The following is a 21,444-nucleotide window of genomic DNA, read 5'->3' on the forward strand; positions in this document are numbered from 1 at the left end:
TGGTCATGTGATATACAGTCCATAGACATGTGATATACAGTCCATAGACATGTGATATACAGTCCATGGTCATGTGATATACAGTCCATAGACATGTGATATACAGTCCATGGTCATGTGATATATACAGTCCATGGTCATGTGATATACAGTCCATAGACATGTGATATACAGTCCGTGGTCATGTGATATACAGTCCAGGGTCATGTGATATACAGTCCAGGGTCATGTGATGTACAGTCCATGGTCATGTGATATACAGTCCATAGACATGTGATATACAGTCCGTGGTCATGTGATATACAGTCCATGGTCATGTGATATACAGTCCATGGTCATGTGATATACAGTCCAGGGTCATGTGATATACAGTCCGTGGTCATGTGATATACAGTCCATGGTCATGTGATATACAGTCCGTGGTCATGTGATATACAGACCATAGTCATGTGATATACAGTCCATGGTCATGTGATATACAGTCCAGGGTCATGTGATATACAGTCCGTGGTCATGTGATATACAGTCCATGGTCATGTGATATACAGTCCATGGTCATGTGATATACAGTCCATAGACATGTGATATACAGTCCGTGGTCATGTGATATACAGTCCGTGGTCATGTGATATACAGTCCAGGGTCATGTGATATACAGTCCAGGGTCATGTGATATACAGTCCAGGGTCATGTGATATACAGTCCATGGTCATGTGATATACAGTCCATGGTCATGTGATATACAGTCCATAGACATGTGATATACAGTCCGTGGTCATGTGATATACAGTCCGTGGTCATGTGATATACAGTCCAGGGTCATGTGATATACAGTCCAGGGTCATGTGATATACAGTCCATGGTCATGTGATATACAGTACATAGACGTGATGAAGACAAACAGGCGCACGGCTTATTACATTACGGATGTCTAATTACTGAGCAGTGACTGTAATGAGCTGTGCACCTGTGTGTCCATCACATGACCATGGACTGAAACAATGAATGACAGCAAGCAGAGTTCTAGAACACGGTGAAGAATTGATACAGAAAATAAATAAAACATTTTAGAACTTTTCCTTATACAAAGCAGGGCGGTGGAGTTGGAGTGGGGATCAATTATATTTTAGAATTGTTAATATTATATAATTAGATACAGTTTGTTACATATTTACTATGACAGGAATCAGTCGCTGACTTGTTAATGCCTTGGAGGATCTTTACTGCTTCTGACTGACCGACGTTATGAAGAGTCGAGTTGTGGAAAAATACAGATTCAGAGTCTGCGCTTTGGCCTAAAGACTCCAGAGCCCTGATACAAAACATAACATTTATTTGCTGAAACTGGACAACCCCTTTAAATGTTCCCAAAGGGACTGTCGGCTCCTGTCTGGCATCACATGGGCTTAGCTATACGGAAATCTGCCATAGAGGAGCCTGCAGAAGCAATGTGATAGTGGAGTGACCCCGGAAATTAAGGAAAAGGTAAAGAGAATTATCTAACATCTTGACAGAAGGCGAAGGAGGATCTTATGGAGTGCTGAGTTACTACAGGAGATGTCTGATGGTCGCTGTACATTGTATACACTCGGTACGTAAGTCATATCTATTACTGATCTCCATCACGTGGTCAGGGAACCAGTATACAAGTCCATCAAAGAGAATCGTCATCATCTGGCACAAGCGGAGCGCTCCACCACAAATCCATAGTCATACTGAAATAAGAGCAAAAGTTATATAGACAGATATAGATAGGTAGATAGATAGATAGATAGATAGATAGATAGGAGATGGATAGATAGATAGATAGATAGATAGATAGATAGATAGATAGAAAGATAGGAGATGGATAGATAGATAGATAGATAGATAGATAGATAGATAGATAGGAGATAGATAGATAGATAGATAGATAGATAGATAGAAAGATAGGAGATGGATAGATAGATAGATAGGAGATAGATAGGAGATAGATAGATAGATAGATAGATAGATAGATAGGAGATGGATAGATAGATAGATAGATAGATAGATAGGAGATAGATAGATAGATAGATAGATAGATAGATAGATAGGAGATGGATAGATAGATAGATAGGAGATAGATAGATAGATAGATAGATAGATAGATAGATAGATAGATAGATAGATATCAGATACATATGGGATAGATAGATAGGAGATAGATCGATAGATAGATAGATAGATAGATAGATAGGAGATGGATAGATAGATAGATAGATAGATAGATAGATAGATAGGAGATGGATAGATAGATAGATAGGAGATAGATAGATAGATAGATAGATAGATAGATAGATAGATAGATAGATATCAGATACATATGGGATAGATAGATAGGAGATAGATCGATAGATAGATAGATAGATAGATAGATAGATAGATAGGAGATGGATAGATAGATAGATAGATAGGAGATGGATAGATAGATAGATAGATAGATATCAGATACATATGAGATAGATAGATAGATAGATAGATAGATAGATAGATAGATAGATAGATATTTACCTCATTTTCAATCTCAGCCAAGGTTTTGATTCGAAGATCTTTGAAGTTAGAAAGGTTTACCTAAGGAGAAGGGAATAAGACAGCGTACACATTAGACATCAGGCCATGCAGGGATCCCCTCAGCTGTATGATCACACATAAGACACCTATAGGTCTCCGCAGGGGTTTAACTTTTTGTATAATGAATTGTTTTACAAATTTCCAAACTTCTTTCCCCATCAGTTCCTGCTTGTGGTGACACTTCCTACTCCCAGGGAATCTTAGGTAATATTCGACCAATTCTCCCCAGCTCAGAAGACCAGGTTGTGCCTTGACCCAGTTCTGGACTCCAGTCCTTCTGTCCTTCCAGTCTGCGACTTGTACGAGACCGGTCTGTGACCTACAAGCAGCTGGGATGTGAGCAGTGAGTATCAGGGCATTACTCACTGCTCTTATTCACACTCCTTCTATACTCGGGGTGTACACGAGACATGACAGCGCAGAGAAAGAGCGGGACTGGGGAGAAGAGCGGTGAGTAATGACCCGACGCTCACCGCTCTCTACTAGGACTGTGGGGTCATCATCTAATACTGACAGGAGAGCATAGAGAGTCCCCCCGATACTCACAGAAGGTTCTGAAATTTTGCTTTCAAACATTGGATGGATGGAGAACGGGATCCCATCAATAGCTGAAACACAAAACAATTGTACAAAACGTTGCAAATATTTGTCTGAGAATTATTTTTTGCCATTTCCTACAGTTGTACAGACTTCAGTTCTTACCAGAGACGCCATAGATGTTGGACTCAGACTGTGGCGTTCTTGCATTTGGCCTGGGATTAGAAGCCGAAATCTGGATTGTGCTAGAGAAAGGGACAGGGAACGTTACAGCTCTAAAAGCAGCGACGTAGAAGGTAACATCACGCGGATACAACAGAGGGCTGTGCAAGCCACGGATGATGACAAACTGCAAAACCCTAACACTTAAAGGGGTTACCCTGTTAGGACAACCCATGTCCAGGTATCCTATAAAGAAAATCCGAATTAATGCAAGAAGATCCTCAGATCAGGAGCCTTGTCTCGTGGCCAGAGTGCATTATACAGTCGTTATAAAGGGCGCCCCTTGCTGCGGAGGACTGTCCTGCATTACATAGACAAGTGTCAGCCATTACTACTGACTGCTCCCCATTTACTTGAGCCCAGATTAGACTTTTCTGTGGACTAGGGGTCCTCAAACTTTTCAAACAGGGGGCCAGTTCACTGTCCCTCAAACCACTGGAGGGCCGAAATATAGATTAAAAAATAAAATTAAGATTATATGCTTCTCAGTACTACCTCCCACATACACTATTATATGCACCTTAGTACCCCCCCACACTGTATTATATCCACCTCAGTACGCCCCCCCACCCCACAGTATTATATGCTCCTCAGTACCCCCCCCCACACTGTATTATATGCTCCTCAGTACCCCCCACTGTATTATATGCTCCTAAGTAACCCCCCCCACTGTATTATATACTCCTGAGTACCCCCACCACTGTATTATATGCTCCTCAGTACACCCCCTCACTGTATTATATGTTCCTCAGTAACCCCCCCACACTGTATTATATGCACTTCAGTACGCCCCCCTCCCACCCCACAGTATTATATGCTCCTAAGTAACCCCCCCCACTGTATTATATGCTCCTCAGTACACCCCCCCACTGTATTATATGTTCCTCAGTAACCCCCCCACACTGTATTATATGCACTTCAGTACGCCCCCCTCCCACTGTATTATATGCTCCTCAGTACACCCCCCCCCAGTGTATTATATGCTCCTCAGTACACCCCCCCACTGTATTATATGTTCCTCAGTAACCCCCACTGTATTATATGCACCTCAGTACGCCCCCCCCCACTGTATTATATGCTCCTGAGTACCCCCCCCAGTGTATTATATGCTCCTCAGTACACCCCCCCACTGTATTATATGTTCCTCCGTAACCCCCCCACACTGTATTATATGCACTTCAGTACGCCCCCCTCCCACTGTATTATATGCTCCTCAGTACACCCCCACCACCACCACTGTATTATATGCTCCTCAGTACCCCCCCCCACTGTATTATATGTTCCTCAGTAACCCCCACTGTATTATATGCACTTCAGTACGCCCCCCCCACTGTATTATATGCTCCTGAGTACCCCCACCACTGTATTATATGCTCCTCAGTACACCCCCCCACTGTATTATATGCTCCTCAGTACACCCCCCCACTGTATTATATGTTCCTCCGTAACCCCCCCACACTGTATTATATGCTCCTCAGTACACCCCCCCACTGTATTATATGTTCCTCCGTAACCCCCCCACACTGTATTATATGCACTTCAGTACGCCCCCCTCCCACTGTATTATATGCTCCTCAGTACACCCCCACCACCACCACTGTATTATATGCTCCTCAGTACCCCCCCCCCCAGTGTATTATATGCGCCTCAGTACACCCCCCCACTGTATTATATGCTCCTCAGTACACCCCACCACTGTATTATATGCTCCTCAGTACACCCCCCCCCCCCAGTGTATTATATGCTCCTCAGTACACCCCCCCCACCCATTGTATTATATGCTCCTCAGTACACCCCCCCACTGTATTATATGTTCCTCAGTAACCCCCCCCCACTGTATTATATGTTCCTCAGTAACCCCCCCACACTGTATTATATGCTCCTCGGGGGCAGAGCTCACTCTCTGTAGTCAGTGTAGGCCGCGGTCGCACGGCCTAAACTAACAGCTTTCAGTTTTATATACACTTGTACATACAACTGAAAGCAGCGATCCGCGCACTAACGAGGAATCAGATTCCCCGTTAGTGAGCAATCCAGGTGACGACGCGCGGGCCACATGTGGCAGGCCAGATAAATGCCCTTGGCGGGCCGCATGTGGCCCGCGGGCCGTAGTTCGAGGACCCCTGCTGTGGACCATTGGCTTGTGGACTGGACTTACTTCGGCTGGGCAGGGAGACCGTTATCTAAAGAAAGTCCTCGGATGCCCGATGTGATGCTCCTCGGCTTTGGCGTAGGCGTGGCGTAGACTGGAGGAGGTTTACGGACAGGGACCTTCTTGCACCACAGAGCCAGGCCGCTCATATCACTGGGGTGGAGAGAAGAACGGAAGGATTGGAAGAGGCTCAGGGACACAAACAGGTTATAACTCACATTAGAAAACTGATATTCCCGATTGGAGTAAATTTCAATTCTTGTGCTTGGGAGTGACCTGAATTATTATGAGGTCGAATAGTCAAGAGTCAGAAATTCGTGCCAGTCGGGAACTTTATCAACACCGATATAGGAGACGTCAGTCTTAATAAATAAGCCCAATGATTATATTATAAGTAAAGGCAAACATGGCCACTCGCTTTCAGAAACAGCTCCACACCCGGCCACAGGCTATGAGTGGTACTGCAGCTCAGCTCCATTTAGGCAAATATGGCGGAACAACAACGCAGCACCAAGAGAACGATTTCGTAGGACTTTGTAGAGTTGATGTATAAAAGGATTCAGGATCAAGGTGCGTTTTAGCGCTTACCCAAGGCGGCTGTATGGTGCGCCGAGCTGCTTGCTTTTCACCGTTAGTTTAATTTCAGAGACGGCAAAGTCCACGGTGTTGACAGGACTCAGCTTAATACACAGACGCTTCTTCTTTGGTACAGTGACCTCTGTAAAGACAAGGAGCGTCTGGTTAAGTCACCATCCTCATACAACCGCGCCCCTCGCAGACGCCATATGGGAGTAGATAGATAGGACACATACAGAGCTGACTTGGTGATTGTAAATGGCTGTATCTCTGGTTATATACTCCCTAGAAAGCTGAGATTCTGCAGTACTAACCATAAAACTGGAGATATCACTAGATAAAAACACACTGGGAACTGCTACATATACAGCTCAAACCTCCAACTTGTATCTAGTTATATCTCAGGTTAACTGACAGCTAAGATTGCAGGATCGGCAACATCTGAAAAGTGAGAATCTCAGCTTTCACGTGATACTATGTGTCAGGTGCATAAAACTAGAGATACAGCCACTGAAAGTGACACTCCCCCTTGGCAAATGCTACAGCTCTACATACTGGCAATACAAGTATGTATGAATTTTCTCTGGTAACAGCTCAGTTAGAGGCTTGCTATGGAGAATTTTAGAGTCTGTTTTCTAGTAAAAGAAAGTTAGAGAGGTTAGATAGCTATATTACAACAGCAAAAACTAGACTAAAATTGTCCACAGCAGCAAGTCCCCACAGATACTCCAATATCAAACCATCTGCTACCCCCCCCCCCCACCCATACCCACATGGCTAGAGGTCAGACCACCAGGTCTCCAAGGGATCAGGAGAACGTGGAACTGAAAGTCCCCTTAAAGTCTCCCTTGTGCACCTGTGTGACCAGTGCTCCATTCACTGCACTTAGGGGGTTCTGGGCTGGTTCCGACCCCGGCTCATATAATGGTATCAGCACCCGACCCCGAATTGTTTCGTCTCCTTCCTCACCGCCAGTGTTCAGCACTAGTTACCTGCCTGGCTTTACTATAGGCTGCCTTCCCCTATGGCACAGGTAACTGTCTGTATATATAGGAGAGGATGGAGAAGGTGAAGTGACTCCGGGGGACGTCAGCCTAAAACGACTCCCTGGAGGACCCCTTTAAAAAAGAGATTCTCCAATTTTGGCCCAAGCGACGATAGAATCAATGTTAATGAATACTGGTACCTGATACCATATATACTAGCGCACCCCTATACACTTGTATACAGTCTAGTATAGCGAGGGGTTACACCTAAAGGATGCAATTACAGACCTGGGATAGTCACTGTACAGGTTTACATCATGTACCAGTATAGCTAAGCCATGACGTAACCCACACTGGTCATACTGGTTCCATCACTCAGCAGGAAGGAGGAAGCGAATAACACACATGGATGACATATACTTACTGGGATCCACATACTCTCCAATAAAGGCAAACCCCACTGGCAGCACCGTCTTGTCACTCAGCAGCTGGACCTCGGAGATGACTTGTTCTATGCCTTGTAGCTAGAAGAAGACAAAAGAACAGCTGACACAACCAAGAAACAGGACTGAGCTGCAATACCACACTCATCCTGTGGATAGGAGTGGCGCTGTTCATGGAAGAAAGCAGTTTTATTATCCTGAATATCTCTTTAGAGAGTCAATAACCTGGATAGTACTGACTTCTGGTGCCGTGCTGTGACACAGGTAAAGAGCAGACTTCTGATTAAACCCCTTCAAAAAGTTAGCAGAGGCTCCTTCAGTGGTGGCCACGATCTACGGCAGGAAGAGAGAAGGCGTGAGATGATCCAACACGGCTGAACATCAAAGTCCAAATCATTCATGTGAGATCCATCACTTACTATGATGTGGCCTTTAGGGCAGGTTGACTGGCCAGACGTCCACGCTAAACTGGTCAGAGGTTTAGAGGTCTCCTCCATATTGCGGATTATTTCAGCAAATCGCTAAAACAGAGACGCGAACAATCTGGGCATCATGTTATACATACATTAGATCAAAACATTGTATTGTAAATATTGTACTGACCCTGAGTTACATAACTAGTCACCTCCATTGCAGAGACATCACTGTTTTTGTCAATATTCAAATGAGCTCTTTGGAGCAATGAGGATGTTTCGCTGCTTCAAAGAAGCAACAGGACCCTCGTTTGCATATTGACAAAAACTGTGATATCTTGGCAACAGAGGCTGCGATTCACAAGGAGGAAACACTGTTTCATTCAGGTGACAGTAATCTATCTATCTGCAGGACTGGGGTGATATGCTGGTTCTGGTGACAGTAACCTATCTATCTGCAGGGCTGGGATGATATGGAGGGGTCTGGTGACAGTAACCTATCTATCTGCAGGACTGGGGTGATATGCTGGTTCTGGTGACAGTAACCTATCTATCTGCAGGGCTGGGGTGATATGCTGGTTCTGGTGACAGTAACCTATCTATATGCAGGGCTGGGGTGATATGCTGGTTCTGGTGACAGTAACCTATCTATCTGCAGGGCTGGGGTGATATGCTGGTTCTGGTGACAGTAACCTATCTATCTGCAGGGCTGGGGTGATATGCTGGTTCTGGTGACAGTAACCTATCTATCTGCAGGGCTGGGGTGATATGCTGGGTCTGGTGACAGTAACCTATCTATCTGCAGGGCTGGGGTGATATGCTGGTTCTGGTGACAGTAACCTATCTATCTGCAGGGCTGGGGTGATATGCTGGTTCTGGTGACAGTAACCTATCTATCTGCAGGGCTGGGGTGATATGCTGGTTCTGGTGACAGTAACCTATCTATCTGCAGGGCTGGGGTGATATGCTAGGTCTGGTGACAGTAACCTATCTATCTGCAGGGCTGGGGTGATATGCTGGTTCTGGTGACAGTAACCTATCTATCTGCAGGGCTGGGGTGATATGCTGGGTCTGGTGACAGTAACCTATCTATCTGCAGGGCTGGGGTGATATGCTGGTTCTGGTGACACTAACCTATCTATCTGCAGGGCTGGGGTGATATGCTGGTTCTGGTGACAGTAACCTATCTATCTGCAGGGCTGGGATGATATGCTGGTTCTGGTGACAGTAACCTATCTATCTGCAGGGCTGGGGTGATATGCTGGTTCTGCTGGCAGTAACCTATCTATCTGCAGGGCTGGGGTGATATGCTGGTTCTGGTGACAGTAACCTATCTATCTGCAGGGCTGGGGTGATATGCTGGTTCTGGTGACAGTAACCTATCTATCTGCAGGGCTGGGGTGATATGCTGGGTCTGGTGACAGTAACCTATCTATCTGCAGGGCTGGGGTGATATGCTGGTTCTGGTGACAGTAACCTATCTATCTGCAGGGCTGGGGTGATATGCTGGTTCTGGTGACAGTAACCTATCTATCTGCAGGGCTGGGGTGATATGCTGGTTCTGGTGACAGTAACCTATCTATCTGCAGGGCTGGGGTGATATGCTAGGTCTGGTGACAGTAACCTATCTATCTGCAGGGCTGGGGTGATATGCTGGTTCTGGTGACAGTAACCTATCTATCTGCAGGGCTGGGGTGATATGCTGGGTCTGGTGACAGTAACCTATCTATCTGCAGGGCTGGGGTGATATGCTGGTTCTGGTGACACTAACCTATCTATCTGCAGGGCTGGGGTGATATGCTGGTTCTGGTGACAGTAACCTATCTATCTGCAGGGCTGGGATGATATGCTGGTTCTGGTGACAGTAACCTATCTATCTGCAGGGCTGGGGTGATATGCTGGTTCTGCTGGCAGTAACCTATCTATCTGCAGGGCTGGGGTGATATGCTGGTTCTGGTGACAGTAACCTATCTATCTGCAGGGCTGGGGTGATATGCTGGGTCTGGTGACAGTAACCTATCTATCTGCAGGGCTGGGGTGATATGCTGGTTCTGGTGACAGTAACCTATCTATCTGCAGGGCTGGGGTGATATGCTGGTTCTGGTGACAGTAACCTATCTATATGCAGGGCTGGGGTGATATACTGGTTCTGGTGACAGTAACCTATCTATCTGCAGGGCTGGGGTGATATGCTGGTTCTGGTGACAGTAACCTATCTATCTGCAGGGCTGGGGTGATATGCTGGTTCTGGTGACAGTAACCTATCTATCTGCAGGGCTGGGGTGATATGCTGGTTCTGGTGACAGTAACCTATCTATGTGCAGGGCTGGGGTGATATGCTGGTTCTGGTGACAGTAACCTATCTATGTGCAGGGCTGGGGTGATATGCTGGGTCTGGTGACAGTAACCTATCTATCTGCAGGGCTGGGGTGATATGCTGGTTCTGGTGACAGTAACCTATCTATCTGCAGGACTGGGGTGATATGCTGGGTCTGGTGACAGTAACCTATCTATCTGCAGGGCTGGGGTGATATGCTGGGTCTGGTGACAGTAACCTATCTATCTGCAGGGCTGGGGTGATATGCTGGTTCTGGTGACAGTAACCTATCTATCTGCAGGGCTGGGGTGATATGCTGGTTTTGGTGACAGTAACTTATCTATCTGCAGGACTGGGGTGATATGCTGGTTCTGGTGACAGTAACCTATCTGCAGGGCTGGGGTAATATGCTGGTTCTGGTGACAGTAACCTATCTATCTGCAGGACTGGGGTGATAAGCTGGTTCTGGTGACAGTAACCTATCTATCTGCAGGACTGGGGTGATATGGAGGGGTCTGGTGACAGTAACCTATCTATCTGCAGGGCTGGGGTGATATGCTGGTTCTGGTGACAGTAACCTATCTATCTGCAGGGCTGGGGTGATATGCTGGGTCTGGTGACAGTAACCTATCTATCTGCAGGGCTGGGATGATATGCTGCTTCTGGTGACAGTAACCTATCTATCTGCAGGGCTGGGGTGATATGGAGGGGTCTGGTGACAGTAACCTATCTATCTGCAGGGCTGGGGTGATATGCTGGTTCTGGTGACAGTAACCTATCTATATGCAGGGCTGGGGTGATATACTGGTTCTGGTGACAGTAACCTATCTATCTGCAGGGCTGGGGTGATATGCTGGTTCTGGTGACAGTAACCTATCTATCTGCAGGGCTGGGGTGATATGCTGGTTCTGGTGACAGTAACCTATCTGCAGGGCTGGGGTGATATGCTGGTTCTGGTGACAGTAACCTATCTATCTGCAGGGCTGGGGTGATATGCTGGTTCTGGTGACAGTAACCTATCTATCTGCAGGGCTGGGGTGATATGCTGGTTTTGGTGACAGTAACTTATCTATCTGCAGGACTGGGGTGATATGCTGGTTCTGGTGACAGTAACCTATCTGCAGGGCTGGGGTAATATGCTGGTTCTGGTGACAGTAACCTATCTATCTGCAGGACTGGGGTGATAAGCTGGTTCTGGTGACAGTAACCTATCTATCTGCAGGACTGGGGTGATATGGAGGGGTCTGGTGACAGTAACCTATCTATCTGCAGGGCTGGGGTGATATGCTGGTTCTGGTGACAGTAACCTATCTATCTGCAGGGCTGGGGTGATATGCTGGTTCTGGTGACAGTAACCTATCTATCTGCATGGCTGGGGTGATATGCTGGTTCTGGCGACAGTTAACTATCTATCTGCAGGGCTGGGGTGATATGCTGGGTCTGGCGACAGTAACCTATCTATCTGCAGGGCTGGGGTGATATGCTGGTTCTGGTGACAGTAACCTATCTATCTGCAGGGCTGGGGTGATATGCTGGTTCTGGTGACAGTAACCTATCTATCTGCAGGGCTGGGGTGATATGCTGGTTCTGGTGACAGTAAGCTATATATCTGCAGGGCTGGGGTGATATGCTGGTTCTGGTGACAGTAACCTATCTATCTGCAGGGCTGGGGTGATATGCTGGGTCTGGTGACAGTAACCTATCTATCTGCAGGGCTGGGGTGATATGCTGGTTCTGGTGACAGTAACCTATCTATCTGCAGGGCTGGGGTGATATGCTGGTTCTGGTGACAGTAACCTATCTATCTGCAGGACTGGGGTGATATGCTGGTTCTGGTGACAGTAACCTATCTGCAGGGCTGGGGTAATATGCTGGTTCTGGTGACAGTAACCTATCTATCTGCAGGGCTGGGGTAATATGCTGGTTCTGGTGACAGTAACCTATCTATCTGCAGGGCTGGGGTGATATGCTGGGTCTGGTGACAGTAACCTATCTATCTGCAGGGCTGGGGTGATATGCTGGGTCTGGTGACAGTAACCTATCTATCTGCAGGGCTGGGGTGATATGGAGGGATCTGGTGACAGTAACCTATCTATCTGCAGGGCTGGGATGATATGCTGGTTCTGGTGACAGTAACCTATCTATCTGCAGGGCTGGGATGATATGGAGGGGTCTGGTGACAGTAACCTATATATCTGCAGGGCTGGGGTGATATGCTGGTTCTGGTGACAGTAACCTATCTATCTGCAGGGCTGGGGTGATATGCTGGGTCTGGTGACAGTAACCTATTTATTTGTAGGGCTGGGGTGATATGCTGGTTCTGGTGACAGTAACCTATCTATCTGCAGGGCTGGGGTGATATGCTGGTTCTGGTGACAGTAACCTATCTATCTGCAGGGCTGGGGTGATATGCTGGTTCTGGTGACAGTAACATATCTATCTGCAGGGCTGGGGTGATATGCTGGTTCTGGTGACAGTAACCTATCTATCTGCAGGGCTGGGGTGATATACTGTTTCTGGTGACAGTAACCTATCTATCTGCAGGGCTGGGATGATATGCTGCTTCTGGTGACAGTAACCTATCTATCTGCAGGGCTGGGGTGATATGGAGGGGTCTGGTGACAGTAACCTATCTATCTGCAGGGCTGGGGTGATATGCTGGTTCTGGTGACAGTAACCTATCTATCTGCAGGGCTGGGGTGATATGCTGGTTCTGGTGACAGTAACCTATCTATCTGCAGGGCTGGGGTGATATGCTGGTTCTGGTGACAGTAACCTATCTATCTGCAGGACTGGGGTGATATGCTGGGTCTGGTGACAGTAACCTATCTATCTGCAGGGCTGGGGTGATATGCTGGGTCTGGTGACAGTAACCTATCTATCTGCAGGACTGGGGTGATATGCTGGTTCTGGTGACAGTAACCTATCTATCTGCAGGGCTGGGGTGATATGCTGGTTCTGGTGACAGTAACCTATCTATCTGCAGGACTGGGGTGATATGCTGGTTCTGGTGACAGTAACCTATCTATCTGCAGGGCTGGGGTGATATGCTGGTTCTGGTGACAGTAACCTATCTATCTGCAGGGCTGGCATTATTTGGGAGGCCACATAGTAGGATGTTACATTAGAGTAGGTGGGATATGACGACGTCTTGTTCTTGTATTTGTGTTGTCTCTCAGTTGAAGAAAGATCTGATGAATGTCTTTGGGTTATGGTCGCCGGCTGTTACAGGGTTCTGCCTCTACAGACATTTGTCCCCCATTCATAGTGATAGATCGGTGGAGAGATGTGTATATTATATTCCCCCCTGGAAAGCCCCTTTAAGTCACTGATATACTGTTAAAGGCCACCCTGTGACTGTTTAGTGGCCCCTCCCCCTGACACCTATATGTCCCAGCACAGGTAACTCCGCCCACACTAAATACCCCATGTCACCCCCTAGTCTTCTCTATAGGTGACCATGGCAGATACCATCTTCTATAAAGTTACCTCTAACTATAGTTACACGTATTCCTGACCTCCTTCCGGCCTCTCTCGTATACTGAGCCGACGTAAACACGGACACTTACCTCCCACAGCACAACCCGTCTAATACACAGCCGGTAACGTCTATTTCCTGGTTGGGAGTCACCTACAAAGCAGGTAGAGCTGCCCAACTCCGCGAAACTACATTTCCCGGCACGCCTCGGTGTGGAGACGCAGGCAGTCTGTTCTGCGCCTGCGTGAAGAGGCCGGCTAGCTGTGAGCATGCGCCGTTGAGCTTATTGGTAAACTTGCGTTCCACGGATCGTTTGAGCGGGAGAATCGTGCCGTGTAGACGGTGAGGAGCCGCCATGGCCATGCAGATTGTCCTAATGACATTTTTCTAGTAGTCTCAATTATTTTCTGTTATTTATTTATTAGAAATCATTTACCACCGTTTTTATAGTTTAGACTTCACCTCACAGATTTTTTTTGTTCCAAATTTTTTTTTAGCCAAATTGAAGAATGGCTATGAAAGTAATGGGAAGTCTATAGGGCTCTGTGGGGCCTCAGTCTTAAAGGGGTTGTCCAGGATAACTGTTTTGTTGCTATGAGGTCGGAGCAAACCCCCAAAACATACGTACCTGTCCCCGGTGCTCCGGTGTCTCCCAGTATGTTCCGGTCCTGATGTTTCAGGGGCCTTGTATTGGCAGAAGCCTCCTCCGCACGTGACCACTGAGGCCTAAGCAAAAGAACTGGAATGTCACTCGCAAATGTCACCTTGTCCCATGTCCTTCTCTAAAATGTGTGTAACATGCCCAGCGTTCTCCATTGGGGCAGTGGACAAAGGTGAACAGGTTAACAATTGGAAACAGGGGCAGCACGGTGGCTCAGTGGTTAGCACTGCAGCCTTGCAACGCTAGAGTCCTGGGTTCGAATCCCGCCAGGAACATCTGCAAGTGTTGTTCTCTCCGTGTTTGCGTGTTTTCCTCCCATTCTACAAAGCCATACTGATAGGAAAAAAATAAATATGTACATTGTGATCCCTATATCATATATCCCTATATGGGGCTCACAATCTACATTAAAAAAAACAATTGGAAACTATGATCGATTAATAACACTGAAAACACCAAGCTGTGCTTTTCAATGAAAATAAAGTGTCACTCTAGTGTGACAAGGTAGTCATCAAAGTAAATTCCAAATATGCTCTACCCTTGTATAGTTTCTGTACCCTTCTCTAGTTTTTTTTTTAGATTGTGAGACCTATATAGGGTTCACAATGTACATTTTTCTCTAGCATTATGTTTTTGGAGTATGGGATAGAAATTTATGCAAACGGGGAGAACATACAAACTACTTGCAGATGGTTTTTTGCCCTTGGTTGGATTCGAACCGAGAACTCCAGCGCTGCAAGGCTGCAGTGCTAACCACTGAGCCACCGTGTGGTCCCTCCCTTGTCTAGTTTCTGTACCCTTGTCTCGTACCTGTACCCTTGTCTAGTTTCTGTACCCTCGTCTAGTTTCTGTACCCTCGTCTAGTTTCTGTACCCTCGTCTAGTTTCTGTACCCTCGTCTAGTTTCTGTACCCTCGTCTAGTACCTGTACCCTTGTCTAGTTTCTGTACCCTCGTCTAGTACCTGTACCCTTGTCTCCTACCTGTACCCTTGTCTCCTACCTGTACCCTTGTCTCCTACCTGTACCCTTGTCTCGTACCTGTACCCTTGTCTCATACCTGTACCCTTGTCTAGTTTCTATACCCTCGTCTAGTTCCTGTACCTTTGTCTAGTTTCTCTACCCTTGTCTAGTACCTGTACCTTTGTCTCATACCTGTACCCTTGTCTAGTTTCTATACCCTCGTCTAGTTCCTGTACCTTTGTCTCGTACCTGTACCCTTGTCTAATATTTGTATCCACCTCTCCAGAACACTGCAGTGCACATAATACTATGTACCTACCTTATACTGCAAAGGTGATATCACCACATAAATAAAGGGTGTCTATAGGGAGCTGATTATGTGAGGTGCAGAGGAGAAGTAGGGAGTAATTTTCACAGAAGAGGTCGAACAGAAGAACTGGGGAGGGGAAAGCTTTATTGAATCTTAAGTCATTTGAAAGCTCCAAATAGTATCTGGTGGAAGTCGAAAGAGAATTTCTGTTTACCTAGTAATCCATGCTAGAAGAAAGACAGTCACAATGTGATCATGTGACTTATTGTAGTAAAGGAAGGATAATTATTACTATGGAGAGGACAGTCATATCAGCCAATATAATGACTCAAGAGAAGAATCATTGGAGTGTCCCTTTAATTGGTTATAGATTTAATTATCAGGAGTGTGTGTTCACTGCTAATTGTCAGCTGGCGCCTCTATCTGCCACGTTACTATTGCGAAGTACACGTTAGGGTTGAGCGATCGGGATCGGAAAAGATCAGATGGCGATCGAGCAAATTTCACGATCAAAGGAAAATGATCTGAAATTGGATTTTGAAATCTCAAGATCGGCTCAACCCTAAAAGTGACTTTTCCCATAGAGAAGCATTGACTAGGGTTGAGCGATCGGGAAAGACTGGATCCCGATCGGTGATCGAGCAAATAAAGATCGAGATCGGCTGAAAAAATGATCGGAAATCGGATTTTAAAATCGATCCAGAAATCTCAAGATCGGCTCAACCCTAGTACACGTGTGTCCTGGCAATTAACATATAGCACATGTAGAGAAGACACACCGTGTACCAAGCCCTAATGTGAACCTGAAAATTGCTCCGAGATCACGGTAATACTTTGTTCCTCTTGATCAGCCGCTTAAAAGCCATTTTCACCTCATTGTTTTTTAGGCTGTAGATTAACGGATTTAACAATGGTGTTAGCGCGGTATAAAACAGCGTAAAGAATTTTTCCGACTTTAGACTGAACGATGCGGTAGGACGGAGGTAAACAGATAATATGGTCACATAAAGGAAAGAAACAACTGTGATATGAGAAGAACATGTATAGAAGGTTTTACGTCTGCCGGTGCTGATCTGGAGAGCGGTCCTGATGATGAAGACGTAAGAAGTCAAGGTGAGCATGAAGGGCAAGATGCAACTGAAGGTCGACTCCACGTACATTAAGTGCTCCATTTTGGAGGCGTCAGAGCAGAACAACTTCATGATGGCCAGAAGATCACAGAAGAAGTGGTCGATTTCGTTCGATTTAAAGCAATGGATATCGTAGATAATGAAGACCGCTGGGACAACCTCACAAAAACCAAGGATCCAACAAACTGAACTCAGCAAAGAACAGACTTTACTATTCATGACCATAATATAATGTAGAGGGTTGCACACCGCAACGTACCGATCATAACTCATTGCAGTCAAGATGGCAAACTCACAGCAAATAAAAGATACGTAAAAATACATCTGTGCGATACAGGCTGGGAGCGAAACACTTTTATCTCCTGTTACGTAAACAGCCAGTGTCTTATGCATGGTGACCGTGCTGTAGCAGATGTCGATGACAGAGAGGTGGGATAAGAAGTAATACATCGGCGTGTGCAATTGGTGGTCATTGCAGATTAGCAGTAAAATGGCTGAATTTCCACTAAGAATAGCGAGATAAATAACCAAAACCAAGCTGAAGATGAAAGCCTGCAGGTGAGGTACGTCACTAATACCTTTTATGATGAAAAAGTCCACCCAAGATTGGTTCATCTCCTCCACCGTATGGCCTGCTGATGAAAAAAATGTAGGAATGATAGAAAAATTGAGTGCCCATTCCCACCTTACAAATACAGCAGCAACCACAAAGCCTATAAGAAAAGAATGTGCTCAATGCAGAAACGCCGTAACCTTCTAGATATCTGCAGTAGAGGTCTTCTATAGCTCGGTTTAACCATAAGATTAGGGTTGGCGTGGTAGGGCTGCAAAATAAGACAGAAATAGTGTCCTGGGCCTGGACTGACAGTCCGCACACGGGACCATGAAATTCACGGGACCATTGAAATGAATGGGTCAGTGTGTTATCCCTGAAACACGGCTAGCACACAGAACATGTACACAGTCATCTGCAACCGGCCTAAGGCTTAGACTTGGGGGATATTAAAAAGTCCAGATGTCTTTGGAGTGGGTCTCGATGGGGGCTAAAGGGGTAAAAAAAACGCAATGTAGAATTACACCAAAAATGTTGAGTGTAGAACCAATTAAAAGGAATCCGACATTAGTTTTACCATACAAACACACTGGCCGTGCTGAGTGAGAGGTCAGGTAAGCTATACAACCCCTTAAAGACATGGCCAAAAATCACCTTGAGGCTAAGGATCCGTGGGACAACCCGCAGCCATAAAGCATTGTGAGATAAACTTCGATGGAACGCATTACAATTCTTTCAGAAAGTTCACAGAGTTTTCCCCCTCCACTTTCTGTTTCAATTATATCTATGGGAAAACCGCTGGGTGTTTCCGTAGATATAGTTGACATGCTGCAATTTCAAAAACCACGCCATATTTGGAAATCATGACGTGTTTGTGCTATGATTTTTACCACAAGGTGCGCAACCCCTTTGAAGTTACTGTAAAACGCCGCGATTTTTCCTGCAGCGTTTCTGCTGTGGGTAAATCACATCGTTTCCGATCCGTGCAGTTTTGGCCTAAGGCTGAGGCTCCACGTTTCAGAAATGCAGCTTTTTTTGTTGCAGATTTTGCTGCGTTTTTTCGACCTAAAGCCAAGAATGGCTACCAAAGGAATGGGAAATAGATAGGAATCTCTTCTACTTCTCCCTTCTGCTCAATCCACTCCTGGCTTTGGCTCAAAGGACGCATCAAAATCTGCAACAAACAAAGCTGCATTTCCGCACCGTGGGGCCTCAGCCTGAATGGAACGTGTCACCAAAAATTGCCTACCTTCCTGCCGCAGAATTTTTTCACTCCATGCCTTCCATAGTCGAGTGTTCCTCCGATCACCACAGCCTCCTATCTGTTATAAGAGCAGGCGGTGATCAGAGGAGTGATTGATCAGTAAATCATTAAAAGGACATAGCGGGACATGTAGGGAGCTGAGCGGGACAGGGGCAGGAAAGCGTGAGTGTCCCGCAGAAATCGGGACGGTTGGGCAGTATGGGTGTGCAATCACATCCACATTCTAACTACATGCACCATACACACCGCCAAACAGCTTACACATATAGCATAATAATATGCACAGATAGATACATAGGCTGAAAATGTTTAAGTCCCTTTAAAGGGATTGGATCACAAAATAAGCTTATTTGAGTAGGAGACCAGTGTCTTTCTTCTTCCTCCTCTCCTTACAGGTCATGGGGATAGAGACCAGCTTGGAGGGGCTGCAGCTTCTCTCCACTGGGGGGCTCGGAGCAGCATTTCTCTTTTAGTCTGAGGCCCCACGTTGTGGAAATGCAGTTTTTTTGTTGCAGATTTTGCTACGTGTTTCTGAGCCAAAGACAGGAATGACTACAAAAAGCAATAGGAGATATATACAATATAGTTATACTTCTACCTTCTGATGAAGCCACTCCTGGCTTTAGTTAAAAAAAAGATGCAAAAAAAAAGCTGTGTTTCCATAATGTGGGGCCTCAGATTTTGAACGTGGGGCGAGTTGCTGGCTATCCAACCTTTCTTTTCATTGTGATGTGGTATAGTGACAGTGTATGACTGCCCTCCAGCTGCTATAGCATGTGCGTCGCGTGGTTGGAGATCAGGTCTCGAAACCTTCCATTGTCTCCTACAGTGGTGTACAATGCTGCGCCCTGTAACATGAGCCTGTCAGGGATGCAACGTTCACCGGCTGCCTGACAGAGGAGAGAAACAGAAAGAGTTCTCCATCATAGATTGGTGGCGAAAAAAGCCCACAAGGCCCCTCCGGTCTGCCCTTATATTATTACCCAGGATAGACGTGCTCCCAGGCATGCTTACATTCACTAGAAGTTTGTTCCGAGCCTCTGTCAGTGGAACATTTCCTGACATTGCTTCTGATCTGCATTCTGAAGAGGAGGAGGTTCGGGTGGCGTGGAGAACCTCGTCCATGTTCCTGTCTCCGAAAGCCTGAAGAAGACAATGGAACTTCGGTGTCCATGATGTCAGTCTCCTGGCACGGCACATCCTCAGCTCTCAGCCCTTCCCTTGCCGAGGACTGTATATAATAGGTTATACTATATCTAATGTACTAAGTTGCTTTCTTGTATCAGTAGTTAGGTCAGTATTTTGAATCATAACCAGGAGCAGGTCGGACGCACAGAAGGGAGGTGAATCTTTCCATATCTTGTGTTTATATTCTCGCCACTTTCCACATATACCTTGTACACGTTCACTGCAGGATTATAGATTCCTATCAATCTCTGTACAGATATTAAATAGGCATAAAGTCAAAATAAATCATAAAACTGAAATGTTTAGGCAGCGCTCATACAGTAACAACTGGATATTCACAAAACATATCAACTACGACATACTATAATAGTACACTTCTATTTACCTAACAATGTGTCACAGGAGATGAAGGTGTTACCTGCTCTGCCAGTGATAGGATCCGCGCTATCATCCTGCACCATTATTTATTATAGCAGGGCAGGTTTAGAGAAACCTCTCAATGGGTGCAAGGACTCAGGAGGCCAAAGCCCTGGGCGGGTAGCATCATCCGAAAATGATGTTATTGTGTATTATCACAAAAGCTGCACCTTCAAAGTTGATAATATCTTCTATGGTCTCCTCTTAAAGGGGTTTTCCAAGACAATAATAATAATAACTTTATTACAAATCAAACGACACATGAACAGACAATATGAGACATTACAATTTGACAAAGAAATAAACATATCACACAATAGGAGTGAGGGTCCTGCTCGCAAGAGTTTACATTCTATGAGTAGGTAGGGGAACACAAGAGGTCAGAGGTAGGGTTGAGCGATCGGGATGGGAAAAGATCGTATTCCGATCGGCGATTGAGTAAATTTCACGATTGCAATCGGAATTCCGATCCCAATATTTCCAGCGGAATCGAGGTCAGAAGTTATCTCAAGATCGGCTCAAGATCGGGATGGGAAAAGATCGAATTACGATCGCCGATCGAGCAAATTTCACGATCAGGATCGGCTTAGAAAATGATCGTGTTTTAAAATTGATCCTGAAATCTCAAAATCGGCTCAACCCTAGTCAGGGGGCTTGTTTGCTACAATGGTCCAGCCATCTTTTAATAGAAAATGTTGTGTAACTGAAGCTGTCTGAGCCGTCACCAGCCGGGTATCTGTGAATAAACAGATACTAAATGCAGCGAGTACAATGTAACTTCTAGATGGAGAGGACAGGATCTGAGGAACAGAAGATGAAAGATAAAAGGTGTTATTGATTTTCACCTCCGCTCTACACGGTGATCAAGTCACATGATAACCCTGACCAAACAGATGTGATTTTAGGACATGTTTGAAGCTCCTGTAGTTGGGGAATAGTTGGATTGTCCTGGATAAAGCATTCGAGAGCACTGGTGCAGCTCGAGAAAAGTCTTGGAGACTCCCATTGACTTCAATGGGTTCCGTTTTCCACGCGGATCCTATTGAAATCAATGGGAAAAAACCTCCCATTGATTTTAATGGGTTCCGTGCAGAAAACAGAACCCGTTGAAGTCAATGGGAGTCTTTTTTCAGCGCTGATTCTTAACAATGGAACAATGACCGACTGCAACATGCACAATATACATGAACCATTTTTCCATTTAAATTTTTTACCTTCCATAAACCATAACTTTTTGTATTTTTC

General features: G+C 45.7%; 2 protein-coding genes across 3 annotated transcripts; both read right to left on the reverse strand.

Annotated features, from left to right (window-relative positions):
* Positions 1-1,316: 1,316 nt before the first annotated feature.
* On the reverse strand, positions 1,317-13,925 carry MVB12A (multivesicular body subunit 12A). 2 transcript variants are annotated; one of them, XM_075259405.1, is made up of 10 exons: positions 13,808-13,925; positions 7,928-8,029; positions 7,749-7,841; positions 7,490-7,589; positions 6,092-6,221; positions 5,510-5,656; positions 3,295-3,374; positions 3,139-3,200; positions 2,533-2,592; positions 1,317-1,715 (listed from the first exon to the last, which is right to left on the reverse strand). In XM_075259405.1, exons 2-10 carry the CDS (start codon positions 8,003-8,005, stop codon positions 1,671-1,673), a joined length of 795 nt encoding a protein of 264 aa, XP_075115506.1. In that variant the 5' UTR covers positions 8,006-8,029; positions 13,808-13,925; the 3' UTR covers positions 1,317-1,670. The 2 variants fall into 2 exon arrangements, with proteins under 2 accessions (XP_075115506.1, XP_075115505.1); XM_075259404.1 differs by having other exon boundaries at positions 7,734-7,841.
* A 2,543-nt stretch (positions 13,926-16,468) lies between these two features.
* LOC142185575 (olfactory receptor 2A12-like) lies at positions 16,469-19,719 on the reverse strand. Its single transcript, XM_075261003.1, has 2 exons — positions 19,578-19,719; positions 16,469-17,409 (listed from the first exon to the last, which is right to left on the reverse strand). The coding sequence occupies exons 1-2, from the start codon at positions 19,717-19,719 to the stop codon at positions 16,469-16,471; spliced, it is 1,083 nt and encodes a 360-aa protein (XP_075117104.1).
* Between the last annotated feature and the right edge of the window lie 1,725 nt (positions 19,720-21,444).

This window comes from Leptodactylus fuscus, chromosome 11 (genome assembly GCF_031893055.1).
Source record: "Leptodactylus fuscus isolate aLepFus1 chromosome 11, aLepFus1.hap2, whole genome shotgun sequence".
NCBI lineage: Eukaryota > Metazoa > Chordata > Amphibia > Anura > Leptodactylidae > Leptodactylus > Leptodactylus fuscus.